Source organism: Periplaneta americana, chromosome 16 (assembly GCF_040183065.1).
Source record: "Periplaneta americana isolate PAMFEO1 chromosome 16, P.americana_PAMFEO1_priV1, whole genome shotgun sequence".
NCBI classification, from domain to species: domain Eukaryota; kingdom Metazoa; phylum Arthropoda; class Insecta; order Blattodea; family Blattidae; genus Periplaneta; species Periplaneta americana.
Genome location: NC_091132.1, coordinates 150,984,718 through 151,011,642, shown reverse-complemented (window position 1 = coordinate 151,011,642; position 26,925 = coordinate 150,984,718). Strand labels below are relative to the sequence as shown.

At 35.3% G+C, this 26,925-nt stretch overlaps 2 protein-coding genes across 3 annotated transcripts in view; both read right to left on the bottom strand.

The window, feature by feature from the left end:
* LOC138691330 (uncharacterized) overlaps positions 1 to 7,801 on the bottom strand; it is a 32,092-nt gene extending 24,291 nt beyond the window's left edge. For both annotated transcript variants that reach the window (XR_011329842.1, XM_069813211.1), the window contains exons 1-2: positions 7,708 to 7,801; positions 5,859 to 5,956 (exon numbers count right to left, since the gene is read on the bottom strand). Coding sequence is in view for 1 of the 2 variants with exons in the window: in XM_069813211.1 (XP_069669312.1) it covers positions 5,859 to 5,954 (96 nt within the window). In the remaining variant the exon portion in view is untranslated. The remainder of the gene's footprint in view (positions 1 to 5,858; positions 5,957 to 7,707) is intronic.
* The window catches only part of LOC138691332 (zinc finger protein ZFP2-like), a 229,103-nt gene that overhangs the window by 92,260 nt on the left and 109,918 nt on the right, over positions 1 to 26,925 (bottom strand). The window lies entirely within an intron of this gene.

Below are 26,925 nucleotides of genomic sequence, written 5' to 3'. Positions count from 1 at the left end.
CTTTATTCGCGTTGATTTGAGTATAGCATTAATTCTCTGTAAACAGCTGACATCATGATCTGTGGCTGACATGTTGACAATCTGATGCGCCATCAGTAATCTGGGCTCTGATTGGCTAGTTGTTCAGTGTAGCCAACACATGAGAAGCCATGAGCATCTAGTACCAACATTAGTTTAAACGGGTGGGCTGTCAGATATTTATGGAGAAAATGGAAGCATGTTTAAACCAAAGACGTTATATAGTATACTAGACTCACATGGAGCGCTGGTGTGCTGTCCAAAATTGAAACCAGTGGTCTGCTTGTGTTGTGTTTTGTCTCGGGTGTTTTTTGTGAACACTGTGAAAGTGATGTAAATTGTTGTGATAACAATATGAAATTTTATGTCTTGTAAATATTATTATAGTTGATATGAAGTGATGTGCTTTGTAAATAGTGTAAAATGTAGTTTCCTGTTCAGCATACAACTGCAATAACACGTGGCTTAGAGGGTCAGGAATGTCTTTTCACAAGTAAGTACACAAGCTTTAAAATAATAAAATTGAATTCTGGAGGTTACATTGAAACTGTAACATGTATATCTTAGATACCGTAGTTGAAAAAGTTTATAATTAGGCAACAATCTCTTCACAGGTTCCCTTTGAAGAAGCCCGAGCTACTTGCTAAGTGGCTTGTTGCTATTAAAAGAGATAAATTTGTGCCTTTACCTTACGTAAGATTGTGTTCGGCTCATTTTAAAGACACAGATTTTTGGAAAAGTAATGGCAATAGAATTTTGAAAGATGATGCTGTACCATCCCTGATTAATTTTCCAAGTCCTTTGCAAAAGGTACGATATATTATCTCTGTTGTTACACTATCAATATCATTAAAATCAATCAGTAGTTTACGACAATAAAGAATACCTAATTGTTAGTACAAGTATATCATACTGTAGAGAAATCCCACTGAGTGAATTATTTAGACTTACATATCAGATATTAAACACAATTAGTGGAAAGATCACTTTTTGTTTTTATTATGTAAATTAATTTATCTGCAAGATAATAAAAATCGATTCAAAATCTATATGTGGGTAAGTAAGTAAATAAATAAATAAATGGCTATAATAGCTAATCCTACTTTGTGAACTTATGATTCAGGGTTCATGATCAATATGTATAGGCCTAACTAGACTAATAAATTAGCCAGCCGTGGATTTGATATTGTTGGAGAACATGCTATGTTTCAGATGTAAGGAAATGAATACATAATTTCCTGTGGGAACTAAATTGCAGATATTCTTAGTGCATTATTTTTCACTGGGGGGTTATAAATGCATATATTTTACCGGATATATATTAATAAAAAAGCAAGGAATGCCATCTTATTGATATTACATATGTGCATAAAATTACGTACTATCACTCCACAAGCAATGATATAAATTTATTTAAAATAACAATATATTATGTAAAGAAATCCACTCATAAAAAGTATGTCGTTTTTTTATTTTGCATAATGTGATTATGTTTAGTTTTTAGGTCTTTATGTTACCTATTATTTGCAATGTATTAGGTACCGGTAGGCTACTTTTTATAATTGATAGCATTCCCTTTATTAATTGAAGAATGACTTATAAATGCAATGTAATTTTGCTACCATTGCGCATTATATTTTGCGTGGTTACTATGTCCTGTGGTCTAAAAGTACCGGTAATATAATTTTCGATTCTCTAAAACTTAACAACAGGTCTATATTGATTATCACATATTTATTTCACTTAAGAATTTGATTATAATAAGAACTTGTATAATCAAGATGCATGTATTTACATCTTGTGATCTAAGAGTAATGTATGTTAATATAATTTTAGATTCTCTGAAACCTAACAAAATGCTGATTAACGTAAAATTATACATTCTATAATGTGTATTGAGTAGGCCTATTTATGGATGTATGAGCATGTTTTCTATCAATTGCTGCGTACGTAATTTCTTTCCTTTAATGCTCTGACCCATATCAATGAAACTTTGAATATATTTATTTCGTCCTAATTTTACGTTAAACGTCGAAAATGGGCATAATTTGTCAATTTTAGATCATAGCGTTAAATTGTGTGATTTACGTACTGCTATTATGAGTCTGCTCTCCAACATCATGGCGGCAAGCGCAGCGTTCAATTTGCCCCAGTTTCCTCATTCCGCGCAGCCGAGACTGTAGGGGCTTGGTTTAAACTGAATAGTAAAGTTGAACGGGTTTAATTTATCCCAAGTTTAACTAACTTTGGAGAAAACGGCCCTAAACGATGCAATATAACTATGTTGAGTCTCAGCTATTGTGAAATGTACCTGCTAAAACGGTTTAAGTACATGTTACTGTTGGAGCACCAGCTTTATCTAAGGTGTGGTAGCTCCTTTACTTGTCTGTGTCTTGCGCATGCTTAATTTTATTAATTTTAAAACTTTCACCACATTATAAAGGTACAGTGAATTGTAACTGCACTTTCTTGGTTGTTGTAGCTTCTTTGCATATACTCACATTATTTAATTTAACACAAAACGTAACGAAAATTAAGTAAAGGGGCATAACTTAGTAAAAAAAAATGAATCCCAATCATGAATTACATGCTTTTTCATTATATACATGCGCGACTGGAGTCATCTTCTGAAACAGCAATTACAAAGGGCGTAAAATAAATACGATAATACACTCAGGGACAAAAAAACCGGACACTTTAATATTTTCTGGTATTTTGCAAAACATTATCTTCTCATACAATATTATGGTAGCCATATGTTGTTATGGAGACGTGTATACATTGTTGATTGTTTTTTGTTTTATAAACAAGCCATTACAACCAAATACTCCAATTTTGCTTTCGGAGTCTGAGCTATAACAATTTTGTCTCAACCATTTTGTGCTTCATTATTGTTATCGTTCGTTATTTCTTTATTTTTACATTTTCTGAGTTTAAATGGGGTTGTAACATTTGTCTTAAAACAAGATGCGACCTGAAGATGTGGCTCGAGCTGTAGCCCTTTACGATGATGGACGCAGTGTACGTTACATTGCAAATGTTATGAATATGGCTAGAAGCACAACCCATGATGCCATAAAACGGTATAGAGAGACCCTACAATATACCAGAAGACCAGGTTCGGGTCGTCCAAGAGCTACAAATCCAAATGAAGACAGGTATATGGTGTTGAGAGTTCTTAGGGAGCGCAACCTGCCAGCTACTAGTGTAGCCCAGCAATTTGTTAACATGCATGGACGCCCAATTTCGGTCAAAACAGTTAGAAGAAGGTTGAAAGCAAGTGGACTGATATCAAGTAGACCTGCAACTGGTCCCAGACTTCTCAGGATGCATCGAGTTGAACGACTGCGTTTTGCAAATGATCACAGGGATTGGAGAAATGGACAATGGAGCTGTGTTCTGTTCACCGATGAGTCCCGTTTCAATCTGTGCTCACCTGATGGACGTGAAAGAGTCTGGAGAAGGAGGGGAGAACGATTTTCACAGTGTTGCATTTCCGAAAATGTGCCGTATGGAGGTGGTGGAGTGATGGTTTGGGCAGGAGTGTGTACGGATGCTCGTACAGAGTTGGTTTTTGTTGAAAATGGAAGACTAACAGCTGATAGGTATATAAATGAATATTTGGCTGATCATGTTGTGCCATTTGGCCAATTTGTAGGCGATAATTTTGTTTTAATGCATGATAATGCACGGCCGCATATTGCCCATGCAGTCGGAGATTATCTCCAAGAAGTGGGAATCCATGTTCTTCCATGGCCAGCAAGGAGTCCAGACATGAATCCAATTGAACACGTGTGGGTCATGCTGGGACGGCGTGTTAAGAATAGACGACCGAGACCAGAATCGTCACAAGAGTTGAGGCGAGCACTTGGCGAAGAATGGGAACTTATTCCTCAAGAAGACATTGCTAACCAAATTGAGAGCATGCCAAGACGAATGGATGCAGTTATTCAAGCCAGAGGGGGTAATACCCGTTACTAAAAAGAGTTTTTAATGTTTAAGGCACCATAAAATGGAAAAACAGTTAGACCAAACGATGCCATAGTTATACACCCTTTGTAATTTTTTTGTAAATTTTCTCATCAGAGATTTTTTTTTCAAATGTTGTCGTATAAGGTGCTAAATGAAACATTATTTTGTTTAAATGGGTTTTGTTTCATTTTGAAATAATTGGCAACAAAATACAAGCAAATATAGAAGTGTCCGGTTTTTTTGGCCCTGAGTGTAGTTTTATTTCTGTGGTTTAATGACTCAATGGTACAATAGAAAAAATTGATATCAGTGTGTTGAACCTTTTATTTTATAGTTCAGTTTCTAATTTTGACATTTTAAGTTAATTTTGTAGAAAAGTGAAAAAAAAAGACTAGAATAATTTATAAAAGCTTCTTAAAATTATTGTTTTCAGTGGATTTCTTATAAATATGATAAATTCTGCTTTAGACAGTACGCCTGTATGCAGATATGAGCATTAAATTGTTTGTTCTGTATATCCATAAAATGCTTGTTAATAATAAGGTTTGTTCTGGGAAAGTCAATGTTTGGCTCCATAAAGTCAGGAGCACCACTGTTAATTTTATAAAAGCCCGAATAGAAGGTGAACATGATTTTACATAGAAAACAATTAGGATAAAATAAAACAACCAGAGAATGAGAGAGCTTGTATGAAATATCTTAAAGAAACAACAACGACATGTTTTGATGATATGGTTTTAAACATCGTTTAGTATTAACACAAAAAAAAAAATAATAAACATAACAGAGACTTCTGTTGGTTTAAAAATTGATAATAATAATCGCTAATAATTTATATACTGCTAAGCTGCTCGACCCTCTATACTATCCTACTGCAAATACTTTAAATCTAAACGTGTAATTATATTTTATATATAGTCATCACAAATTATCAACCACAAAATCATAGATCAACCTTGGTAATCACATTTTAATCTAATAAGTTACATTGCAAGCAAGCGTATTAAGTGTTGATATTGTACATAGTTAGACAATACGTTTTATTTTAGAAAAACCACAAAGAAAAAAAATTACACATATGTTAGGTAACTAAAGAGGTCGCAAGTTGTAGTTGAAGGCATATCCCCTGCACCATATGCATGCTACAGATGTCAATATGGCTTAGTTTACAACAAGTATTGCATTAGACATGTTGCAAAATATTAAAAACTGAGAATGGGTTATGACAGAAAGTTTCAATAAAGCTTCCTGTAAAATATATATTAAATTAAGAACTCTGATCATCTTTCAAAAGGCTTTTCCGTGAAAGATATCAGGCGTTCAGAACTAAAGTGGATCAACCCCATGAGACGTAGTTTTGAGATAATAGGGCTTTAAAGTCAACTTGCTCTACTGGATTATCTAATTTCACTAGCAATAATTTTATTATTTTATTTTCAAATTCTAGATTTATAAAATATAAACAACTGTTATGTTAACTGACGCAACACTTTGGTGACTTGATCCACTATGGCTCAGAACATCATGAAGAAATAATCTAAGCCAAAAGTGGCTGATGTCACCTACCAGCGAATGGTTGGAATTGAAACTTGATCGATTTCTGCTAGGAAAAATCCAACTTCAGATAATGAGAAAGTGAATTAAAATCAATTTATGAAAATTTGTGACTTGATCCACTTTAGCTCTGGACGCCTCAATTATGTACAAGATGTGTTAAGGTGACAGAGAAGACGATTATCTGCAAGATTTTTTTGTTTCATTAAGTACATTCAATATAATCTGAGAGATGACCCTGTATGTCGTAAGGTAAATTTATATTTATATAAATGTCGCATATACAAAATAAATAGTAATGGCTTATAATATACCTCTAATATAGGTTTCTTCTCATCTTCATCTGTGTCGTCACTTGTTTCTAGAGACAGTGGGTCGACCTCGAGTTCCGCCTTGATAACATCCATCATTACTGAAAGAATTAAGAAACTGACATCCATTTGCAGATCACAAGCTGCTGGGAAAACGCCTTTACTCGTTGTTACAAACTGTAATTTTTACGGCGAATATGGAGTACTATGTTAAGATCCATATGAATATTGATACTTAAGCGGAAAGTATATGTCGCTGCAATCAGAAATCACTTATACTGAAGTAAAACATATACCGTAATCTATCTACATTAGTGTCCAAAAGTTAAGCATAATTCAATATTTTGTTCCCAACCTATCAGAATGGCACCAAACTTGTACAAATGAATCACACAGGATCTGGTATGCAACAGAGTAACACATATCATCAAATTTTGTTTTATTGTGGCGTAGGGACACATTTTACACAATTAAGGTACAAAATCTGACTATCACTTCCACAACAATGATAGTGCTGAGCGGTTAATATGGTGTGTAGTTACCTCTCAAGGCTACACAGACGTCGCAACGCCGTGGCATGCCCTCTATCACGTGGTTCAAGAGCTCTGCAGACAGCTGTTTCCATTCCTGATGAAGAGCATTGCGGAGAGTTGAAAGTGTCCTCGATGGAGGCTGATGAGTTGCAACTCGTCTTCCTAATGCATCCCAGGTATGCTCTATAGAGTTCAGATCCGGGGACATCGCTGGCCAGTCCATGCGCCGGATATATTCCCCCTCATGATACTCGTCCACCAGGTTGACTCTATGCGGACGTGCATTGTCGTCCATAAAGATGAACTGTGAACAAACTGCACCTGTGAAAAGTCGCACATTCGTTGCAATACCTCGCCTCTGTACCTCTGGGCATTCACAGTACCAGCTGCGAAGATGTACAGATCTGTACGTCCATTGAACATTATGCCTGCCCGCACAAGTATGCCACCACCACAAAATGGGCGTTTTTCCACGATTTTTGTGGGATGAAACCTGGTTCCACGTTCACTCCAGATTATTGTGCGACGGGAATCATTGGTCAAACTGAATCTGGACTCGTCTGTAAACAGCACGTCTCCATTCATCCAAGGTCCAATGTTGATGTTGCCGACTCCACTATAAACGGTTCCTTATGTGTACTCGAGTGAGCTGGACACAAACTGCTGGTCGTCTGGCACAGAGACCGCCTGCCCTGAGCCTCCGGTATACAGTTTGCCTGGAAACTCCAACACCTGAGGCAGCTGCAAGCTCTGAAGACAGTTGTCTTGCAGGCATGGTCCGATTACGTCGTGCTGTTAAGGTCAAATACCGGTCCTCTTGCGGCGTTGTGACCCATGGGCGACCTTGTACAGGCATACGACGAACTTCTCCTGTGTCTTCGAACCGTCGCCAAAGCCTGGAAATGACACTTTGTGCCACATTCAGGGCTCGAGAGACTTCGGTCTGTGTCTGTCCGATTATTTATGCTACCCTTCAAAACAGGGTCCAGTTGGCGTCTCTGTGGCATGTTGGTGCTTCCTGTATACACTGTGATAAAAAACTACCCTCTGTTCACAATGAGAGAACAAGAACGAATGAATCGCATTGGGTTTGTTTGCTTACCTTCGAAACACGTGTTTATTCGGAGAGGAGGCGGAGGTTGAGGTACCCCCTCCCTATGCACAGAGTACAAGTACGATGCGGCACACATTGTGATAAAGTTTTATAGCGATTGTTCACCGTTTTCCCTTTCATTTCTCTGTTTTACGAATTATGCTTAACTTTTGGACACTAGTGTATAATGATAATGTATTCAAGATTAAAGCCCATGTTTACTTACAATATAATTATACACTTCCAAGAAATGTATTTCAGCGTCCCAAATTAAATAAGATACAGAGACGAGTTCGCGTATCCACTCAGATCTAAAGGGCAGTGACACTATCAAGCGATCACTACATCAGCGTTGCCAACCGTGGCCGAATTCGGCTAAACGTAGCTTAATTTTTAGTCACGTAGCTTGTAGCAGAATGGTCGTAGCCGAATGTCAAAATGTAGCCGAATTGAGATTCAATCGAGCGACCATGTGTGAATACTCTACTTTTATGTGTAAACACTTTCTTTCAACAAATTTATTTTCTCATTAATACCCACCAGAATTTCCTCACTTCCTCATTAAAATTACGAAAACATACCGGTAGAAACTTTGTGTCACAGACTGAATTCTGAACAATGTGACCCACATTTATGGCAAGGATAGCATGCTATTTTCAGTTTTATTTTCCTGTTATGTGAATAGCGTTTATTACCTAGCTGACAATTTCTGTACTCATGAATTTGCAGACACCCGTCAGGCGGTTTATTAGGGGTCGCATACCCACCAAAAGTAAACCAGTAACCTGACAGTTCCTCTGTTGGTGAACTTCCCAGCACACAGCAGAGTTTTTATTAGGGGTCGCCAACTCCACAAAAATAACCGTACTCCGACTTCAAATAACAATGAAACTTAAGCCTCTTAGATTTAAAAAACTGGCTGTTCCCACGCATATCTATCCCATTGTCCACTTGTTGCGACACTTAGTGCAAAACATTGTAAACATCATAACATTGATCCTCGGTTCTATTTATTACTCAATAATAAGGGCTATCTCTAAAGTTCTAAAATATCTCCAGACATACCGCACTTTACGAAAGGTCTTCTGATGATGCAGTGTTTAGGCCTACAATATTTTGCACAAAATGTCGCAACAAATTGGCAATGAGATAGATACTGTATGAGTGGGAAGGAGGGGAACGTCCAGTTTTCAAAATGTGTGAGTCTTATGTTTCATTATTATTTATTTCCTTTTATGGCGTCTTCCCCCATCAGTATACTGGAAATAAGGAAAACAGTCTTACATGTGTCTGATTTCCAGTCAGTCGAGTTCTACTAAGATAGGACATACTTAGTAAATGTAACTTTTTTGTGCAGTTTAGTGTAGTGTGTTGTGATTTCATCTTGAGTTCTGACAGTGAGTGTCAATCATCCAAGAGGAATTAATCCACGTAATAAGCTTGCTACGAACACACTGATTGGTCTCCTGTTATCATCGCATGCTAAGATCAATGACAAGTCAGTGTTATATCCTAAGGCAGGTCCAAGTGACGAACAACAGGAAGAAAAAGAGGTTGATGGCTTCATTAATGTGTGTTAGTGTTACAAAATTGTAACTATAAATATGTAATTATAAATACGTAGACAAATATGTAAACACTTGGACACTGTGACTTTTTTTGTATGTGTTAGCAAGTGTTATCAGAAGGATCAACTAGATTTCATTAGGTGAGTTAATAAATACGGGTACTTTCCCTTTTTTTATATTGCTGCATGCTTTGTAAAGTGGGTTAGCAACGCTTTACCAACCCTATAGAAGTGTGTTGATGATTAGGCCTATGTATTGATTTTTCGGTTTGTAAAAAATAATAATGATTACTATGAATATTGACATTAATAACCCCATTAATAATAATAATAATAATAATAATAATAATAATAATAATAATAATTGTATTCGCAGCTCTTTCGAATTATTTTAATTAAATTAATATAACGCGCAATGAAATCATCGTTAAACGCAGCAGATTGAACAACATATACACAAATTCTTCAAGTTTTGAGCGTAGCTTAATTTCAGCCTTCGTAGCTGAATTTCGGGATGTTTGTAGCCGACTCGCTCGTGTTCAGGTTGGCAACTCTGACATAGACCGTTACTTAACGACGTTACGAGATTATACAAGCTGGCGCATAGCATGATCAAGAGATGATGTCATGGTTCAAAATTTAGTAAGTCTATGGTAAAGGTACGCTCGAACATAAAACCAGCAACTTCGTATGTAAAAAATTCATACGAACGAAATAAGACTTCACTCGATTCGTAGGCCTATTCAGTGATTGTACCGGGGATGGATCTCCCAACTAGATTTTTCAGACTTCTAGAAGTTGAGTAATATAATGCATACATAATTGACGCCGGTTTTGACAATTTTACACAGAAGGATAGTTACGAGGCACTGACTGTTACCAATTCATATTCACCATGTTAAACACAACACTCTTAATGTCTGATTTCAACAGTGCCCACACTTAATACAAGAGTAAGCTTAGCCTATTTCACACTATTACTCTGATCTACCGAAGTACATATGATATTCCCGTGCATAAATTCTGCATTACCGGTAACAAGCGGTGAAGAATGGGTAGAACGGAGAAAAATTCTTTCCGGCACTAGGACTCGATCCCGGGTTTTCAGCTCTACGTGCTGACGCTTTATCCACTAAACCACACCGGATTCAAGTTCTGCTGCCATAATGAATCCTTATCAGTTTAAGTTCTACTTCTCTGTTCCCCCTTTGGTGGCCTACCTCTTGTACTGTATCACAGAATATGTGACAGTGGCACGATGTCCAACACTATGTATTATCGCCGCGGCCTCATGCTTAACATGTCGGCATCATACAATAACTTGCGGTGTGCTTTTAAAACATAATTTTGCCGACCGATTGTTGCTCTGTAGGTTTCACTCTAAAGCTCGATTCACATTATACGTCACATCACCGTCACATCACGGACCAGCAGCGTTGCATCAAAACATTGTACAATGCGTTTTGTATGGTAGCGTTCACATATTGTAGGCAACGTCACAGCCCATCAACGGCACGGACCGTCTGGGATTCTCGAGGAGAATGTTTTGATGTGACGTGGACGGTTTGATAGCGTGAATTGTTTATGCTTTTTTTTCCCTCCCTGTTATTTATACTCGCTTTAACATCTTTGGTCACATTGCTAGTATCTTTTGATTGAAATCCGAAGGTCTGTTCTATTGTTGTGAACTAGATGGTGACTGCATATGTATTACTGATTTGTTATGAATATGATTTCGTTGATGAATGAGGCCGATTCAATCTTTTCAGGTCCAGAATGCAAAGTGAGGTGGGTTTCATTAAGGGATCAGTTTAGAAAGGCATTAAAAAAGAGGAAGACTAAGAGCGGACAGGCAACCAACACCGAAAAAAAATGGAAATATGAAGATTATATGTTATTTCTGATCCCGTTTATTAAAAAAAGAGAAACTATAGGAAACGTTGAACCTCAAGGCAGTGACGACTCGAACAATCAAGGAGAAGAAGAAAGTTTGAACATTGATACAAATGAAGAGACTGCAGAGATTGCTGCTTCACATCCACAGGACTTAAGAAAATCAGTACTGCCAGAAGCAAGAACACTGATCCTCTAATTACAGGGTCACAAAGGCGTCCAAAGAAAAAGGTGCAGGAGAAGGAAACAGCGTCATCTCTCGTTATGAAATATTTATTATAAAACAATGAAAAACAAAAGCAATTGACGTCTACCTGCAGTGCGGACCCAATAGATGCATTTTTCAACGGCATAGCTGCCACAGTGAAACAATTTTCACCATTAAGACAAAATCTGACAAAATCAAAAATGTTCAATATAATTTATAATCTTGAATACGAAGAAATTCAAGAAAGGATGTTCCAGTCCCAAAGCAATGAGCAGCTTTCGATTTCTTCAGCACCACCAGCTCACCATCAGCATCCCGTGCTGCAACACAATCAGCTGCAAACAGATAGGGTTACTTATCGGACGACCTCAACTGCGTCACATGATCTGACAAGTATGCAAACACCGTCGCCTACACCATCACACGTGTCAGGAATATCATCAGTTCAAACCTACTAATAACAATTTTCCCCTGTGGAATAATTAACGTTTTAATGTGAGTGATTTTATGCAAGGAATGACAAACAATAATTAGTTTTAATTGACATAATTGCTTTTCCATTTCATTGTTTAGACTACAATCTAGAAGAACTTACCTTAAACAAACCATCAACTTTTCTTTTGCTGAAATTACTTCTCTAATTGTTGTGTTTTGTTTTTGTATTTGTATTTCTATTTTTTGAAGCAAAATATAAAACTGATATTTTGACATTCTAAAATACTTATAGAAGCAACTTTCATCATCCTCCAACTGTCGGTATAGTGTATGATATTCACCTATATTCTTCCTCTTTCTGAGGATTTCTTTCATCCATATTCTGTTTCGTTTTCTTCTTACGGCCTCTTCTTCGTCCAACAAGACAGCAATCATCTCAAGTTTTTGTTTGCTAAATATCGGCATTGTTCGAGAGCACAGTTCCTACAGTCTTGATGGCGGCAAACTGACGGTCACTTGCCATTAAATGTGGATGAGTTTGCATTGGACGGTGATGGTCCGTGATGGTGATGTGACGTATAATGTGAATCGAGCTTAAGCGTCACGTCACGTCTACTTCCTCGATAAGAATAAGCACTAGTTTGTTATATTGTTAAATGGCTCATTATTATTATTATTATTATTATTATTATTATTATTATTATTATTATTATTATTATTATTTCCTATACGAGTGTGTTGACATTCTTAACTCTTAATAATAACTCTTTAATACTAAATTTTAATCGCATAACTTAATGTTCGTCCTCAGCACAAGACATTGCAACCTCGGTTTTAGTCCACGTGGAATAGACAAGTAGGTGTCATTTAATAATGGAAGCAGCTTATTGGTTGCAATATTGAAATTGAGGCGAGTGATTGGAGCGGCGACATAAATTGAAAACAATAATACAATTCAATTTCAAAGACCTGCTGAATGTTATGCACGAGGCCACTCAAAGACCTGCTGAATGTTAACCATGAGAGCGCGGCGATAATACAGAGATGCACTCATTACATGTAGTCTTAGACACGAAAATGAAAAATCTCCTATAGTGTGATTTTGTCTAAGTACACCTTTGGGCAGCACCTGGTTAAAACGACTACGGAAAGGATATTTATTTTGCATTATAACACTTGATGTTTAAAAGGCAGAAAGAAAAAAAAAACAGCGGAGTCTTGATTAAGATACTCATTTCACTGAAGTCTTTTAGCATATAGATGGTACTTGAACAGCAACCTCGTATGTAAAAAATTAATGTGAACGAAATAAAACTTCACTTGATTGGTATCACAGATATTTTCTTGAGTCCACACCATGAGCGCGTCTGGTCGCGAAACCAGGTGGCCCGGGTTCGAATCCCGGTCGGGGCAAATTACCTGGCTGAGGTTTTTTCCGGGGTTTTCCCTCAACCCAATACGAGCAAATGCTGGGTACCTTTCGGTGCTGGACCCCGGACTGATTTCATCGGCATTATCACCTTCATTTCATTCAGCGTCGTAAAATAACCCAATAAAATAAAAATATTTTCTTGAATGTTCTGCAAACACATCTTAAGCACGAATGTAAACTTCACAAGACGAGTTTTAAATACCCTTTTATGTGGGAATTATTAGTTTTGAAAATATTCACATGTTTTTTTACTCTCCTGTAAAACGACTTTTTTTTGACATATGAGTTTGCTGTTCAACACCACTAGTTACTTTTACATTGTCTAACATGATACATCATACGCAGTATGTTAAAACATACGAATTTATTATTGTGTGTAAAGGATAGCTACTTGTTAAAAGGCCAAAATCACATTTTTTTCGAAAATCACTTCCTTATCTTACGTTCTTTGAGCATAGAGACATTGATTTATGTTACAAGGACCGACAAATGTCTACTCTAAGTGGCAACTAAATGGCATTCAATATCGCGTGTTTTGTTAAAAGAACAAAAGTGTACGACATACACCCTTCTAACAAACAACATAATTCAGTTGGAAACTTAGATGCTGGCTAAACTTCATCAACTAAGTTATTTTAGTTAAAGCTAATAATGAGGCTTGCTGCCATTGTTGCAGTATATGTGTTCCAGTCAACAAGTACCTTTATAAGACGTGTACATGCTATTATGTTTAATATTTCATTACAATGAATTCTGATAATGAGGTAGACGCTGTAGTTAATACTAATATTAAAAAAAGGGAAGGGGCTTGCAAATCCAGACTTCTGCACCTAAATTATGCTTCCAAAAGAGCACCAGCTACATAACTAGCCATTCATGTCACAAAGTGACAAATCTGAAGCAAAATCTATCAGAGGCCACAGTTTGAGCCTTGCGACAGATTTTGCGATTATTAAACGTGCTCTACAAAAGCATGATCGACTTTACAGTATATGGCAACTGATTTAAATCTTTATTTTTAGCAGTTCTTCGCTTAAATTTGCCGTTGTGGAAGTACAACAAAATCTGTCCAAATTTGTAATTTTAAAGGCAGCAGAAATATTACTAAAAGAAAAATCTGTGGAGAAAGCTAATGCCGAGCGTCGTAAGAAGGTGTCCCTTTCCTATCGGTAATTTGCACCATTTTATTTATGACAAGGAGCGTCCAGGAGTTATTATTGTCTTATGGTTCATCATTGGGGTTTGCCACTCATATCTTTGTTTTGCGTCATAATTCTCATATATCTATTGAACTGTCTAGTATTATCACATATCCAGAAGGAAAACTTTGACTGAGAAACAAAAAACTTAATGACGCAAATGAAGTAAAGTACATTGAAGTTAATGTCAAAGTATATTTCTATGAGCAGATTGAACAGTGGACCCAACATTGATATGAAAAAAATCAAACAGATCAAAATAATATTATAATATATTATCACAATGGAAGAAAATAAATTTCAAATTGCTCAAATTAATGATGAAATGTTTTGTATATAGTAATACATATTAATAAATCTTGTTTTTCACACAAGACTCGTTTTTATTATGTATATATAATCCCTGTTAAAATAAATTATTTGTTAAAAAGGCATATGTTCAGGTAATTTAAGTGCTCCCACTAAGGGCATGGTTGGTTATATTTCCAAATCCACTTCTTACGAATGTGAGTTAAGTATAATTTCTTAATTTGCAATATTCAGAAAATTAATAAACTTAAATGATTAAGCAGGAAATAGTTTTTTGTTTCTCCTGTAAAATTTGTCTTTCTGGACTTTGGCCCTTTTAACATTTGATGTACACTGGTAATGCTTGTAGTTGTTACAATTTTAATTTAGTGAAATAAGAATATCTATTGCAGTTACAATATGCACATGCCTTTCATACACAATATAGAAAACAATCATTTTCTTCTACATTGCATGGGTGACCATGAAGAAATTACTTCTCACAGAAGTACTTGGTTGTTGTTTCATTCTAGATAAAGCGAGAATTAAATACTTTACGAGGGAAGAAACAATAACCACACGAGTCTGTAGGACTGTATGTATTCTTACCTATAATACGCTACATACGAACATTCATATATGGATTATACACACAGGACAGTGGAATTCAACGACTTGTATTAGGAGTAAAGTTACTAGACAGAGCTCTGATAGTGATAACAATGTTATAGTACTTGCTGTACAAAGAAGACGAGTCTTGTTGCCTTTTACAGACGAAGTGTGGGTTTCAAAATAGGAGAGATTTATTAAAAGTGTATTCGTATGAAAAGAGTATAACCTAACCACTGCCCACTAGAAATAAAAGATGAAATGGAACATATGCTGATATTGAACTCGACCAAATATCTCTCCATACTTACATCTGTTGGAAGTCTTACGGCCATTGTGTGAGCGTTACCACATGATTATAGCTTATAGCTAATGAGTCAAACTCGGTTCCATCTTATCACATCCATTACAACTACAAGAATTATGTCAGAAAGATAGCATTTGCTGCTTTTGAGGTGTTCGAATTGGTCTTTACACCACTGAGTTTAACAGATGTATGTGGTAGCAAAGAGTTTATTATGTATAAATGAGGAGTTAATTGCAATCTGTAGCCCTCTGCTCATTTCTATATCTTAAATACATTATAAAAGGACTAGCTGATATGAAGATTTGTTACGGCTTCTTACTGACTGACAACAAAGAGTTCTTATGGAAATAATGAGATGCACACATAGCAATGAATGTTAGTTAATTTTAAACAATCGATGTAAGGACCGTGATGCCACTGACGATTTTTTTTTAAGCTAATGCGACTATATTGGACACAGTCGCCATTTTTTAAGACATTTTATGGAAGTCAAATGATATAATATACCAATACAAATTTACATTATTTTAGGGGGGGGTAGGCCCACAAAGTCCCAAAGTATTACATCATCAAGAAAACTTCCACACATATTATCACAACATGATATAAAAAACTATACATCACAGAAAAAAAACCTGTGGTTTTAACAAAATTTCTTAAAAAAATGGCGACTACATTATGTTAATCAAACATAACCACCGTATAGATTACAAAAACGTTCGCGACGTCAACAATGAAGTCCGGCCAACTATTTTACACAAAGAAAAAAATTGATGCAGGATTACGCAAGAAATAAAGTGTGTAAGATTTTGTTCTTTCAAAACTTATGCAATGGGCCAAGTAACACAGGACCTGGAAATATTCCAAATTGTATCAAAATACATGGCTAGGAACATCACTGTTTTCAGATATAATAAAGTGCTATTAGGAAGCAATGCTTTCTGGTTTAACAGCAGTGAATGTCTGTAGTATTTACAGTATCGTATTCACTGTCAGATTTTTGTAAACATTACAACATATTTTGAACTGGTATCGTGATTTTGTTACAACATCAATGATAGTGCAAATAACCAATAAAAAAAAAGGACAAAGAAAGGAAAAGATTATATGAAGGGTGCCGAGAAGACGATGCGTAATTCAATGAAAAAATACAAAAATTATTAATTTCATTCAAATTTGAAATAACCTTTGCTAGTAAATAAGATATAACACCATAATGGTTTCATTTAATACTGGAAATAGTTCATACAAGAAATTTACCAAATCATTAGTGACATTAAAGGTAAGTAATCAAGACATATAAAAAATAGGATGTTATTGTTCTTATCGTTCTAACTCACAGCTATGGAATTGACTAACGAAGATGCCTAAAAATATCTGGTTTCACAATGAAAGTAAAGATTAATTAACAAAAAAATTGACCATCCTAACGTTGGAAGTATCCGACTCATCTAAGTTCTGTAACTTTACAACTCCTTTTCAAGACACTCTTGCAACAATTGAGTTCAGATCTCAATGCTCAGTGTATCAGGATATATATATATATATATATATATATATATATATATATATATATATCCATCTTGTAACTCTCTCTGTGATATAGTCCCATTTGGAACTCATTTCAAGATAGTTTTCGGCAGTCTTTCGTTTTCCATCCGCTGAACATCTCCGTACCATATCAGAAAAACGAAGAATAAATCCGTAGAAATGATTTTCACCAACCATAGATGATTTTGAATAGTGGACAAAGAGTGCTGTTTTCAGGAAGAAAGTGAACTTGAACAATATTTTGTCCTGCAGCCTTTGGTGGCATCAATAGACTTTGAGCTGGAAAGAAGAGGGCTTGCGATATATGATGAATTACGCGAGTTATTTCAAATATAGCAGAATAATGCTGCATTCATGAAAGCTTTACAGTAATTTATACTATTAATACTATAATTCAGTAACAGTTCATCACTGGCTGCAGTGATCTGCATTGCTTTGGCTTCAATTCACAAAAATGATCGTCGTTCATTTAAAAAACAAACGAAAGAAAAAAACAATATGGCTACAAAAATCGTGTATTTGGCAATTACTCACAAATAAATGATGAAACTGCAATTAATCGTGTTTACATCCATCCTACCCTGTACACGAGTAATTAATTCGGGGGTTTAGAGTCATAACAGCGTATCTACAGAATTGGTCATTTTGACATATCTACATCATTGCTGACTTGGGGAACCAATCTATTTAATGATAAAACAACAGAACGTCTATCTTTAACCGTTATGGAGATAGTGTGCTGCGTATCTACAAATGCACGTGATTATTTAATGTCAGAACAACGTATCACCTTATACATTAATTTGGCTCCTTATATTTCTCTATGGTGTTGAATGTCAGAACAGCGTATGTGTAGATCCGTGGTTTTGTCTCTAAATGCGTGTCACTTATTTTCAGATACGAAATCGTAGTACAGAGTATCTGCATCCTTATATTCACTCACTGTTGGCGTAATCCTTGAAATAAAGGATTTTAAAAATTATTGTTATCCCTAGTGCACTCCAATTGTACATATTGTCGACCTGGTTGGCGAGTTGGTATAGCGCTGGCCTTCTATGCCCAAGGTTGCGGGTTCGATCCCGGGCCAGGTCGATGGCATTTAAGTGTGCTTAAATGCGACAGGCTCATGTCAGTAGATTTACTGGCATGTAAAAAAACCCATGGGGGACAAAATTCCGGCACATCCGGTGATGCTGATATAACCTCTGCAGTTGCGAGCGTCGTTAAATAAAACATAACATTTAACATTTATACATATTATCGGTACTTTCAGTCATGCAAAGATATTATTCAATGAACTTGTGGTGAGCAATCGATGTGTTTTTTAGAGGAATAAAAATTCTTGATCTCCTGAAAAATGAAAAATGCGTTACTGAAGAGAATTCAGATTGTTAATTTCCGCAATGCCTTTTAAACGTTAAGGATCAATACTGAAGCATGCAATGATAAGATTATATACCGGTAATGTTGTTTCATTACTCGTCGTTAATATTTAATTTTAGAATTTTGATAGAATCAACAGATGTCAAGTGCGTTATAATTGCTTATAAACCATTTTACTTAAAAAATTAGTCACTACGTACATACTTCAAATCAAAATTATCCCTTTATGCACATTCAGAAAATTACGGCCATAGCCTATTCCATAATCTGAAAGTTCAGAATATCTACCAAAGGCAAATCACTTGCTGGAAGGTCGTTAAACCGAAAGATTGCTCAAAATGTATAAGGAAATGCAATTTCAAATTTACTCAGGTTAAGTGGCTACTAATTCATGAAGAATTTTGGAATTTAAATGACACAGATGATCAACTTTTAACCAAAGATAGATGGTGAAAATGGCAAGTTTGTCAGGCATAGTTTCTTGCAACACTCGATTTGCCTGAATCGTTCATATATGAAATGCTGTATGTATAAAAGGAATGAACATTATATAATTTCAAGAGATCAAAGAGCACAGCACAAACCAGCTTGGCTAAGTCAGATGTTGTAATGGAAGGAATTACATTTCATATTAATGATTTTCCAAAAATAATATCACATTATGCCTGAAAATATTCAGAGAAAGAGTACTTGCCTCATTAGTTAAATCGTAGGAAAATGTTCAAACTGTACGTTGAAAAATGTGAAAATGATGGCATAACTACTGAAAGGAATAATTTTTTTTATCGAAATATATTCACAACATAGAATTTAACTTGCCCTTCCATTTGCCTAAATGATTTGTGCGATACATGCTACAGATTTTCTCATATGAATGCCACAGACAACGAAATTCACCATCAAGATCAGGATGCTCACAATGAACAGAAATGTTTAGCGAGGGCTAGAAAAGACAACATTGAGGCGGACACTGCAACTGGAAAATCCATTTAGCTGAATTTGATCTGGAGACTGTCTGCTACTGTCCAAAACAGATGCTATAGCATTATTTTATGGGCGAAGATTGGCTGTATACAACTTAACTGTATACTATACAACTTCTGTAGAGAAGTCGCATGCTATGTGGAGTGAAAGAACTGCCAAACGTGGATCTGCAGAAGTTGCTTCATGTCTTTTTAATTTCCTACAAAAAATGCAGATGGTAAGGAATGGAATTCCTTTTCAACACATGCGGTGAACAAACCAGAAATGTAAATATGTCTGTTATGTTTCTGAATGCTGTTGGGCATCTTGACATCCCTTTAACCTTTCGTTACTCGCGTTAAATTTCGTAACACCAATACTCACCTGGATTACAATGGTAATCCACATTTGTTTTTGTTTACAGACAAGGTTTAAACTTTGCAATTAGATTTAAATGTTAAGAAATATATTGTTTTCAGTTATTACAGTAATGGGAATGGATATGTTACGCATAACGGAACGTATTAAATATAAATATTAATAATGAAATATATTATAGTACACAAATTGCATTCAAGTGACATGTTTGCATAATATTTCCACACTGGACGTGTCTTTGAGTCATAATTTATTGTTGCACCATAGTTATGAGCAGGGAAAGGATTTATATGTAAATACATATTTACTTATAAAGCTAATATAATTTATATTTTGCATTATCTTTATGTTTCACAATGTGTAGGGTTGAAAAATCCTACTTTTATTTTCCATATTTTTCCATATTTTAGAGTTTAGTACATATTTTCGTTAATTTCCATATATTTTCCATATTTCATATAAAACAGTCCATATTATATTAGGTTTAACAATAAAACAAAACAAAATTCCATTAACTTTTAAAAATACATTTCAACAATAGAGATTTAAACACATGTTCAGTAATCCCTTTAACATCAGAGTTATTTGAAAATTAGCAGTCCTATCAACAATGGGAAAGTAAGTTACAAAACTGTATTAATTTAATTTAAAATTTTTAACAGACTTCAGTTGTGCAGCTCAACAGTTAAATGCCAGTCAGAGTACACATAGGTTCAGTTTTGTAAATCATACTATAAAGACGGTAAATATGCCAAAAGTACGTCATTCAGTCAATTTAAAATCAAAACTAACAAGTTACATTTCAGAATTTAAAGAAGATGGTTTATCAACTGACAATAAAATATTATTTTGTAATTTGTGTCAGTGTGCAGTATCATCTACACAAAAGTTCCTGGTGCAACAACACATTACAACTAGTAAACATCAGGCCAACAAACAACTAAATTCCAAGCAGAGACAATTGTTTTTAACACAACCAACAACATCGAATGTAAGATCTGAGTTTAACATCGACCTGTGCCGTTCTCTCATCTCTGCTGATATTCCTCTCTACAAACTAAAGAATAAGGTCTTCAGGGAATTCCTTGAAAAATATACTCAACATACAATCCCGGATGAGTCAACACTTAGGAAGACGTATGCTCCATCCATCTACGATGAGACAATACAGAAGATAAGAGATGAAATTAAAGATAGTTCAATTTGGGTTTCCATTGATGAGACTCCCGACAAAGAAGGTAGACTTGTTGGTAATGTAGTTATCGGTTTGTTAAGTGAACAATATTCTGAACGAATTCTTTTACATTGTGATGTTCTAGAAAAGTGCAATAACAAAACTATAGTTAAACTGTTCAACGAAGCTATGGGTATCCTGTGGCCAAAGGGTATTATGTACGATAATGTGTTATTCTTTATTAGCGATGCTGCCCCTTATATGGTCAAAGCTGGACAAGCATTATCTGTTGTATATCCTAAATTGACTCATTTTACTTGTGTGGTGCATGCATTTCATCGTGTGGCAGAAGTGGTCAGAGACAATTTCCCTAAAGTAGATTTGTTGATTTCATCAGTGAAAAAAGTATTTCTCAAAGCTCCCAGTAGAGTTAACGTGTTGAAAGAAATGTACCCTGAAATTCCATTGCCACCAAAGCCAATTTTAACTAGATGGGGTACATGGCTAGAAGCAGTTGAATATTATGCCGAACATATAGACTCTATTAACAATGTTCTCCTTGCATTGGACTCTGAAGATGCAGTCTCAATTGATACTGCGAAAACAGTTACCTGTGACATAAGTGTGAAGAATGACTTAGCTCACATTCAGCATACATTTTCATGCATCATAAAAACGCTCAAAAGTCTCCAAAATAGGCACCTTTCACTATCTGAAAGTTTTGAAATTATAAATAGTACTGTGGAACAACTGAATCGTGGTAGAGGTAAAGTTGCAGATGCAGTAAGAGCTAAGGTGGACACTGTACTTTCAAAAAACCCTGGATATGAAGAACTACAAAAGGTTGTTGCTGTGATGAGTGGTGAATCAACAGTGAAGATTAACTTGGACTTATCCCCAGCAGACATTGTGAAATTGAATTATGTACCAGTTACTTCTTGTGACGTCGAACGCTCTTTTAGTCAGTATAAATCTATCCTCAGAGACAATAGAAGAAGATTCACTTTTCAGCACTTGAAAGAAATGTTTGTAACCTATTGTTATGGTAACAGACAATAAAAATTGTGTTTTGTTGAAACTACATTGGAAGATAAGGTACGTCCATTATATTTTTTGTTTAGTTTGATTAAAATGTACCAATATTTAACGTACATAGTCATTTTTTTATAATTTTAAGTCCATATTTAATTCCATATTTTGGTAAAAAATCCATATTTAATTCCATATTTTGGTAAAAATAACTACATATATATTTACATATTTCATATATTTTTAGTCCATATAAATCCGTTCCCTGGTTATGAGTTAGTTCACTATCATCATGATTATGTAGGATATCTAGCATTGTTGCTCACTCGCTATTTGAAGGTGACCTGAACTCTTGATGTAATCTCTCCCGCAGGAAACGCAAGTTCACTACTGCTGACCTTTCTTACGTCATATTTGATAACTAAATACCACATTCAGGGGTGTAGCAATGAAAAAATTCAGGGATGTAACAATCATTCTCACTTCACTTGTAATATTTTACAGAAGTTTTTGTGTATTGTAAGAAGGATATTGTTGCACTTTCATTTTTGTGTTTGCTGTTCACACTTTACACACGTGAGTCTAAGCTACATCTGATTCAACTATCTGAGTAGACCTATGCATTTCTTCCACACAGTTCAAACAAATTACATCTGAATGAGTAGGAAAAATTCTCTTCAAGCACTGGAAACAAGATTGTCTTATGCTCTTGTTTCTTGTTCTACCACATATGTAGCACCTACCAATACCTTTTGGCCGTGTTCCTTCTTCTTGACTTGTTTGTGGAATGCCTAAAAGTTGATCTCCTCTTCTCTTTATTTCTCTTGAAATTGTCTGTTTGGTGTTACGCTCGAAAATTAGTGGCTTCATTAGGTCCAGAGCAAGGGTATTTAGGACGGTTTTCCGTAGATTTTTTTTTGTTTGTAGAATAAACAACAAGAGCATTGACACCTGCTATGTTTAGTAAGTCAAAGAAAATAGTCAGAGGCCAGCGGCGTGAATTTCTGCTTACATCATAGGCCGAGCATAACTGGTCCAGGACATCCACAGCACATTTAGTTCTATTATAGAATGATATTATTTCAGGTTTCTGGCTTCCTCCCGTTTCCTCATGCATTGCCTTATCATAATGCATGGTTGATAATGCTAACACTGTTTTGTTTTTCTTTGGTACATACGAAATAATTGTGCAGCTTTCATTGAATCCAAACAACGTACTGTTAAATGGCCCTGCCTTGACTAGTTGTGAAATGGGGAGGGATTTCTCTTTTGTTTTTTCCAAGTTTCCTACAAGTGTAATTTTGTCATTTTCTAGAAGATCTAAACACAGAGGTATGCTCGTGAACCAGTTATCGGTGGTCACATTTCTTCCTGTTCCTTTGATGGGATGAACCAGCCTCTTCACCACTGCATGTGCATTGCATTGTTACTTTGGTGAAATGGACCATCTGGTTGAATACCAGCATAAATTTCCAAGTTATGAGTGTAATATGTTTTCACATCCACCATAGCAAAAATTTTGATCCCATATTTTGCTGGTTAGTAGGTATATACACTTTCATGGGACATCGTCCTCTCAATGCAATGCTCGTCTATAGTTACATATTCGCTTGGAATGTAGCACCTTTGTGAATTCTGAACAAATAACTCGAACACTTCACGTACAGCAGCCAGTTTATCAATTTCTTTCCTTTCCTGCCTGTTATGAATGTTATAAAAGCGTAGACAGCGTAACAAAAATTGGAATCTATTGTAGGTCATAGGTAAATTGACTCTATACCTGTGCCATTTTTATCCCATAGTTCTCTTACGTTCAGTCTTCCCGATTTCAAAGCGCCAGCAAGATACAAAATACCCAAGAGTGCTCGAATTTCAACGTCATTTGTCAATTTGCAATCTCTGTCACGTCCGTAATTACGCTTCACTTTTTCAATATATATATTAGTAGGGCCTACACCTTATTATTACATTGATTATTGTCTGATCAATAAAGCAGTCAAAACACTCTGTGTGTGTCCGCGCATTTTTTGCAGCTCTTTTAGGGCCCGGTAAATGAATCACTATATTTTGTGCTCTTCTTCTCCCTCGTTGAGCTACTGGTTCTTTCTGTCAAAATGTCGTGTTGACTGCCCGTGTAGCAGTTTCCATCATTTATAGACATTAGTCTTTCATCATCATCACCATTATCATCATCCTCCTCCTCCTTCTCCTCCTAATTTTCTTGTTCTGAATTAGAATCGTGAACTTCATCCAAAAGATCTTCTCTGTTGCTTTCATCATCACTTTCATTTTCAATGCCATCATCCAGATCTTCATCTAGCCACTTGCAAATATTGCTTGTATTTTCCGTACCCATTGGAGCCAACTACAAAGAGGATGGAAAGATATCACACATTTTTTTTTCATAAAGTTACTGCATTGTATCACTCAAAACCATATAAAAACAATTTCACTTATCTGATAACGTCAGTACTCGCGTGGATTACAACGGTAATCCACTCGGAAAAATTGTGTATCACTTGAAAAAACTCTGTATAACTTTGCAATGCGTTGCGACAAATACGTCTAAACACCAGTAATGCCTCACTTAGACTGTGACGAGAAATTGCATTGACGCTCAACTACGCAGTGCTGCAGGTGGTGACGTAATACAGGATCAAATATCAATGGATTACTATTGTAATCCACGCGAGTACTGAAGGGGTTAATCAATGATATGTTCTTTGAGTCAGGCCACAAATAGAGTACGACTCTGATCATGTCTCAGTAGAGAAAAGAACAAAATTATTTCACATCGGGATGATTCACTATTATCAGAATGACAAACAAAAAATATCATATAATTGAAATTCAGCATGGACCGAATTTTTCAGAACTGAGGTGCCACATGAGAAAGGACAGAAAAGTTTTCAGTGATGTAAATAATATCAATTGGCTCAAGATGGCCTGGTTTCAGTACAGGAAAGAACACTTAGAACACACTTATTTTAAATACAGCAACAGGACTTCTCAAGAATTTGGGTTTAGAAGAATACTTATCCACAGAACTAAAACAAGAATGCGAGTTTCTTTCACACTTCAGCCTTTGTTTTCTCTCCAGCTCCTATTCAGAAACAAAAACTTAAAGATCTTCTGGATCTACGCAATATGAGGATTATTCCTGACCAGTATCATCACAATGCTATAAGTAATTAATAAATGATGTTACAGACGGGAAAGAAGCGAAAGTTAATGAAGGTTGATAATGATGATGATAATCAGCATTGTGATGCACTTGGAGAGCTATGATAAGTAGATAAATCCGGTTAAGAAAGCCAGCTATAACGGCTAGTATAGGGACCATCGTGCTAATCACACGATACCTCTATTCTAGTTAGATTCCACCTCTGCTTAAGCATCTGTGCTTGAGGCCAGCAGCTGGCTGGTCGGTCTGGACCCTTAAAGTGCTGTAGCGCTACGAATTATATTATTATTATTATTATTATTATTATTATTATTATTATTATTATTATTATTATTATTATCACTGAGGACTATTCCTTCTTCAGTATAACAATTTTTTACTATTGTTTCAGTAATACAGGTTTGTGTAAAAGTCATTGAATTTTGTTATGGTAAATTATGGTATATTGCCATCAGTTTAGTATTTTAAGCATTTTGGCATATTATCCAGCACCTTGCTAATCAATATTAGAAGAAAGACTTATATAACTGTTTGTTTCACAATAATTAGATCTAATTACACTATAATATACAAATACTTCAGTGCATTGTTTCTATTGTCATTAATATTAAAATCAAGTGTAACTTGCTAAAAGAACAATTTATTCAAAGTCAAAACAACGTAGCTACAACACAGTCTTTTTTTTTATTACGGATATAACTAATGACATATTGTGGTCTTGTGGACAACTGTGTTATGCAAGAGTTTAATTCCTGTTATATTTCTTACGATTTTGAAGATATCAATTTCTAGTGAATATTTAAATTTTTTTTTGCGTGTTTCTAATTTAGGTAAACAAACTATTGTATATATATATATATATATATATATATATATATATATATATATATAAATTTTTTTAAGACTTATTGATCGACCTCATTGTAATATTTTATGTCTTTTGCTGAAATTTGTGATGGTTTTGTGTAATTATGGCCGATACTCCCACAACTTCAAATAGTATGCACAATACATAATTCTTCGTAAATTGTAAAATCTGTCATAAACAGTTCACAACCAGAGGAATTCATATTCACATCAATCGATGTTATAATAACGACTCTTTATCCCAAGCTGTTTCTAATGAAGAAACTACTCTTAATACTCAAAATTCAGATAAAAATCTATCACATAAGAATTTACGTAAACGTGAAATATGTGGCCGTATTTTTAAAAGCGTTAACCGTCATATTGTACGTGGCCATCCTGAAGTACATAGAAATATCTTCAATCACTCATATAATAATCCTGTACTCAGCAATGAATTCACAAATTCTTCGTCTCAGCCCGTTCCTTCTACATCTTCAACGTCTGAAGTACGTGGAAACATTCTCAATCAGTCATATAATGATCCTGTACTCAACAATGAATTCACAAATTCGTCGTCTCAGCCTGTTTCTTATACATCTTCTACGTCTGATTCCCTACATGATAATTTTGATCTTCAGTATTGGGATACACAATTCAACACCTTAGCTTGTTTAGATGTTTCAGACAATGCCGTCTTTGATAAATGTGTTGAAAAATATTGTCACTACCTTAAACAATCAGTATCTCAATGTAAAGGGCCCCAACATCCTGCAACAACTTATTACAAAAAACGGCAAGCCAGGAAAAATAATCCAGATGGTATTACTTATAAACAGTCAAGCAATCCTAAAAATAGAAGTAAGAAGAATTCTGAGAGAAGGAAGAACAAATACGCTTATGATTTAGCACAATTTAATTATTACTTTCAACGTCGGAAAATTGTGCGGCATGTATTATCCTCTAAAGGTCCTAAGCAATGTAAGTTACCCGTTTCT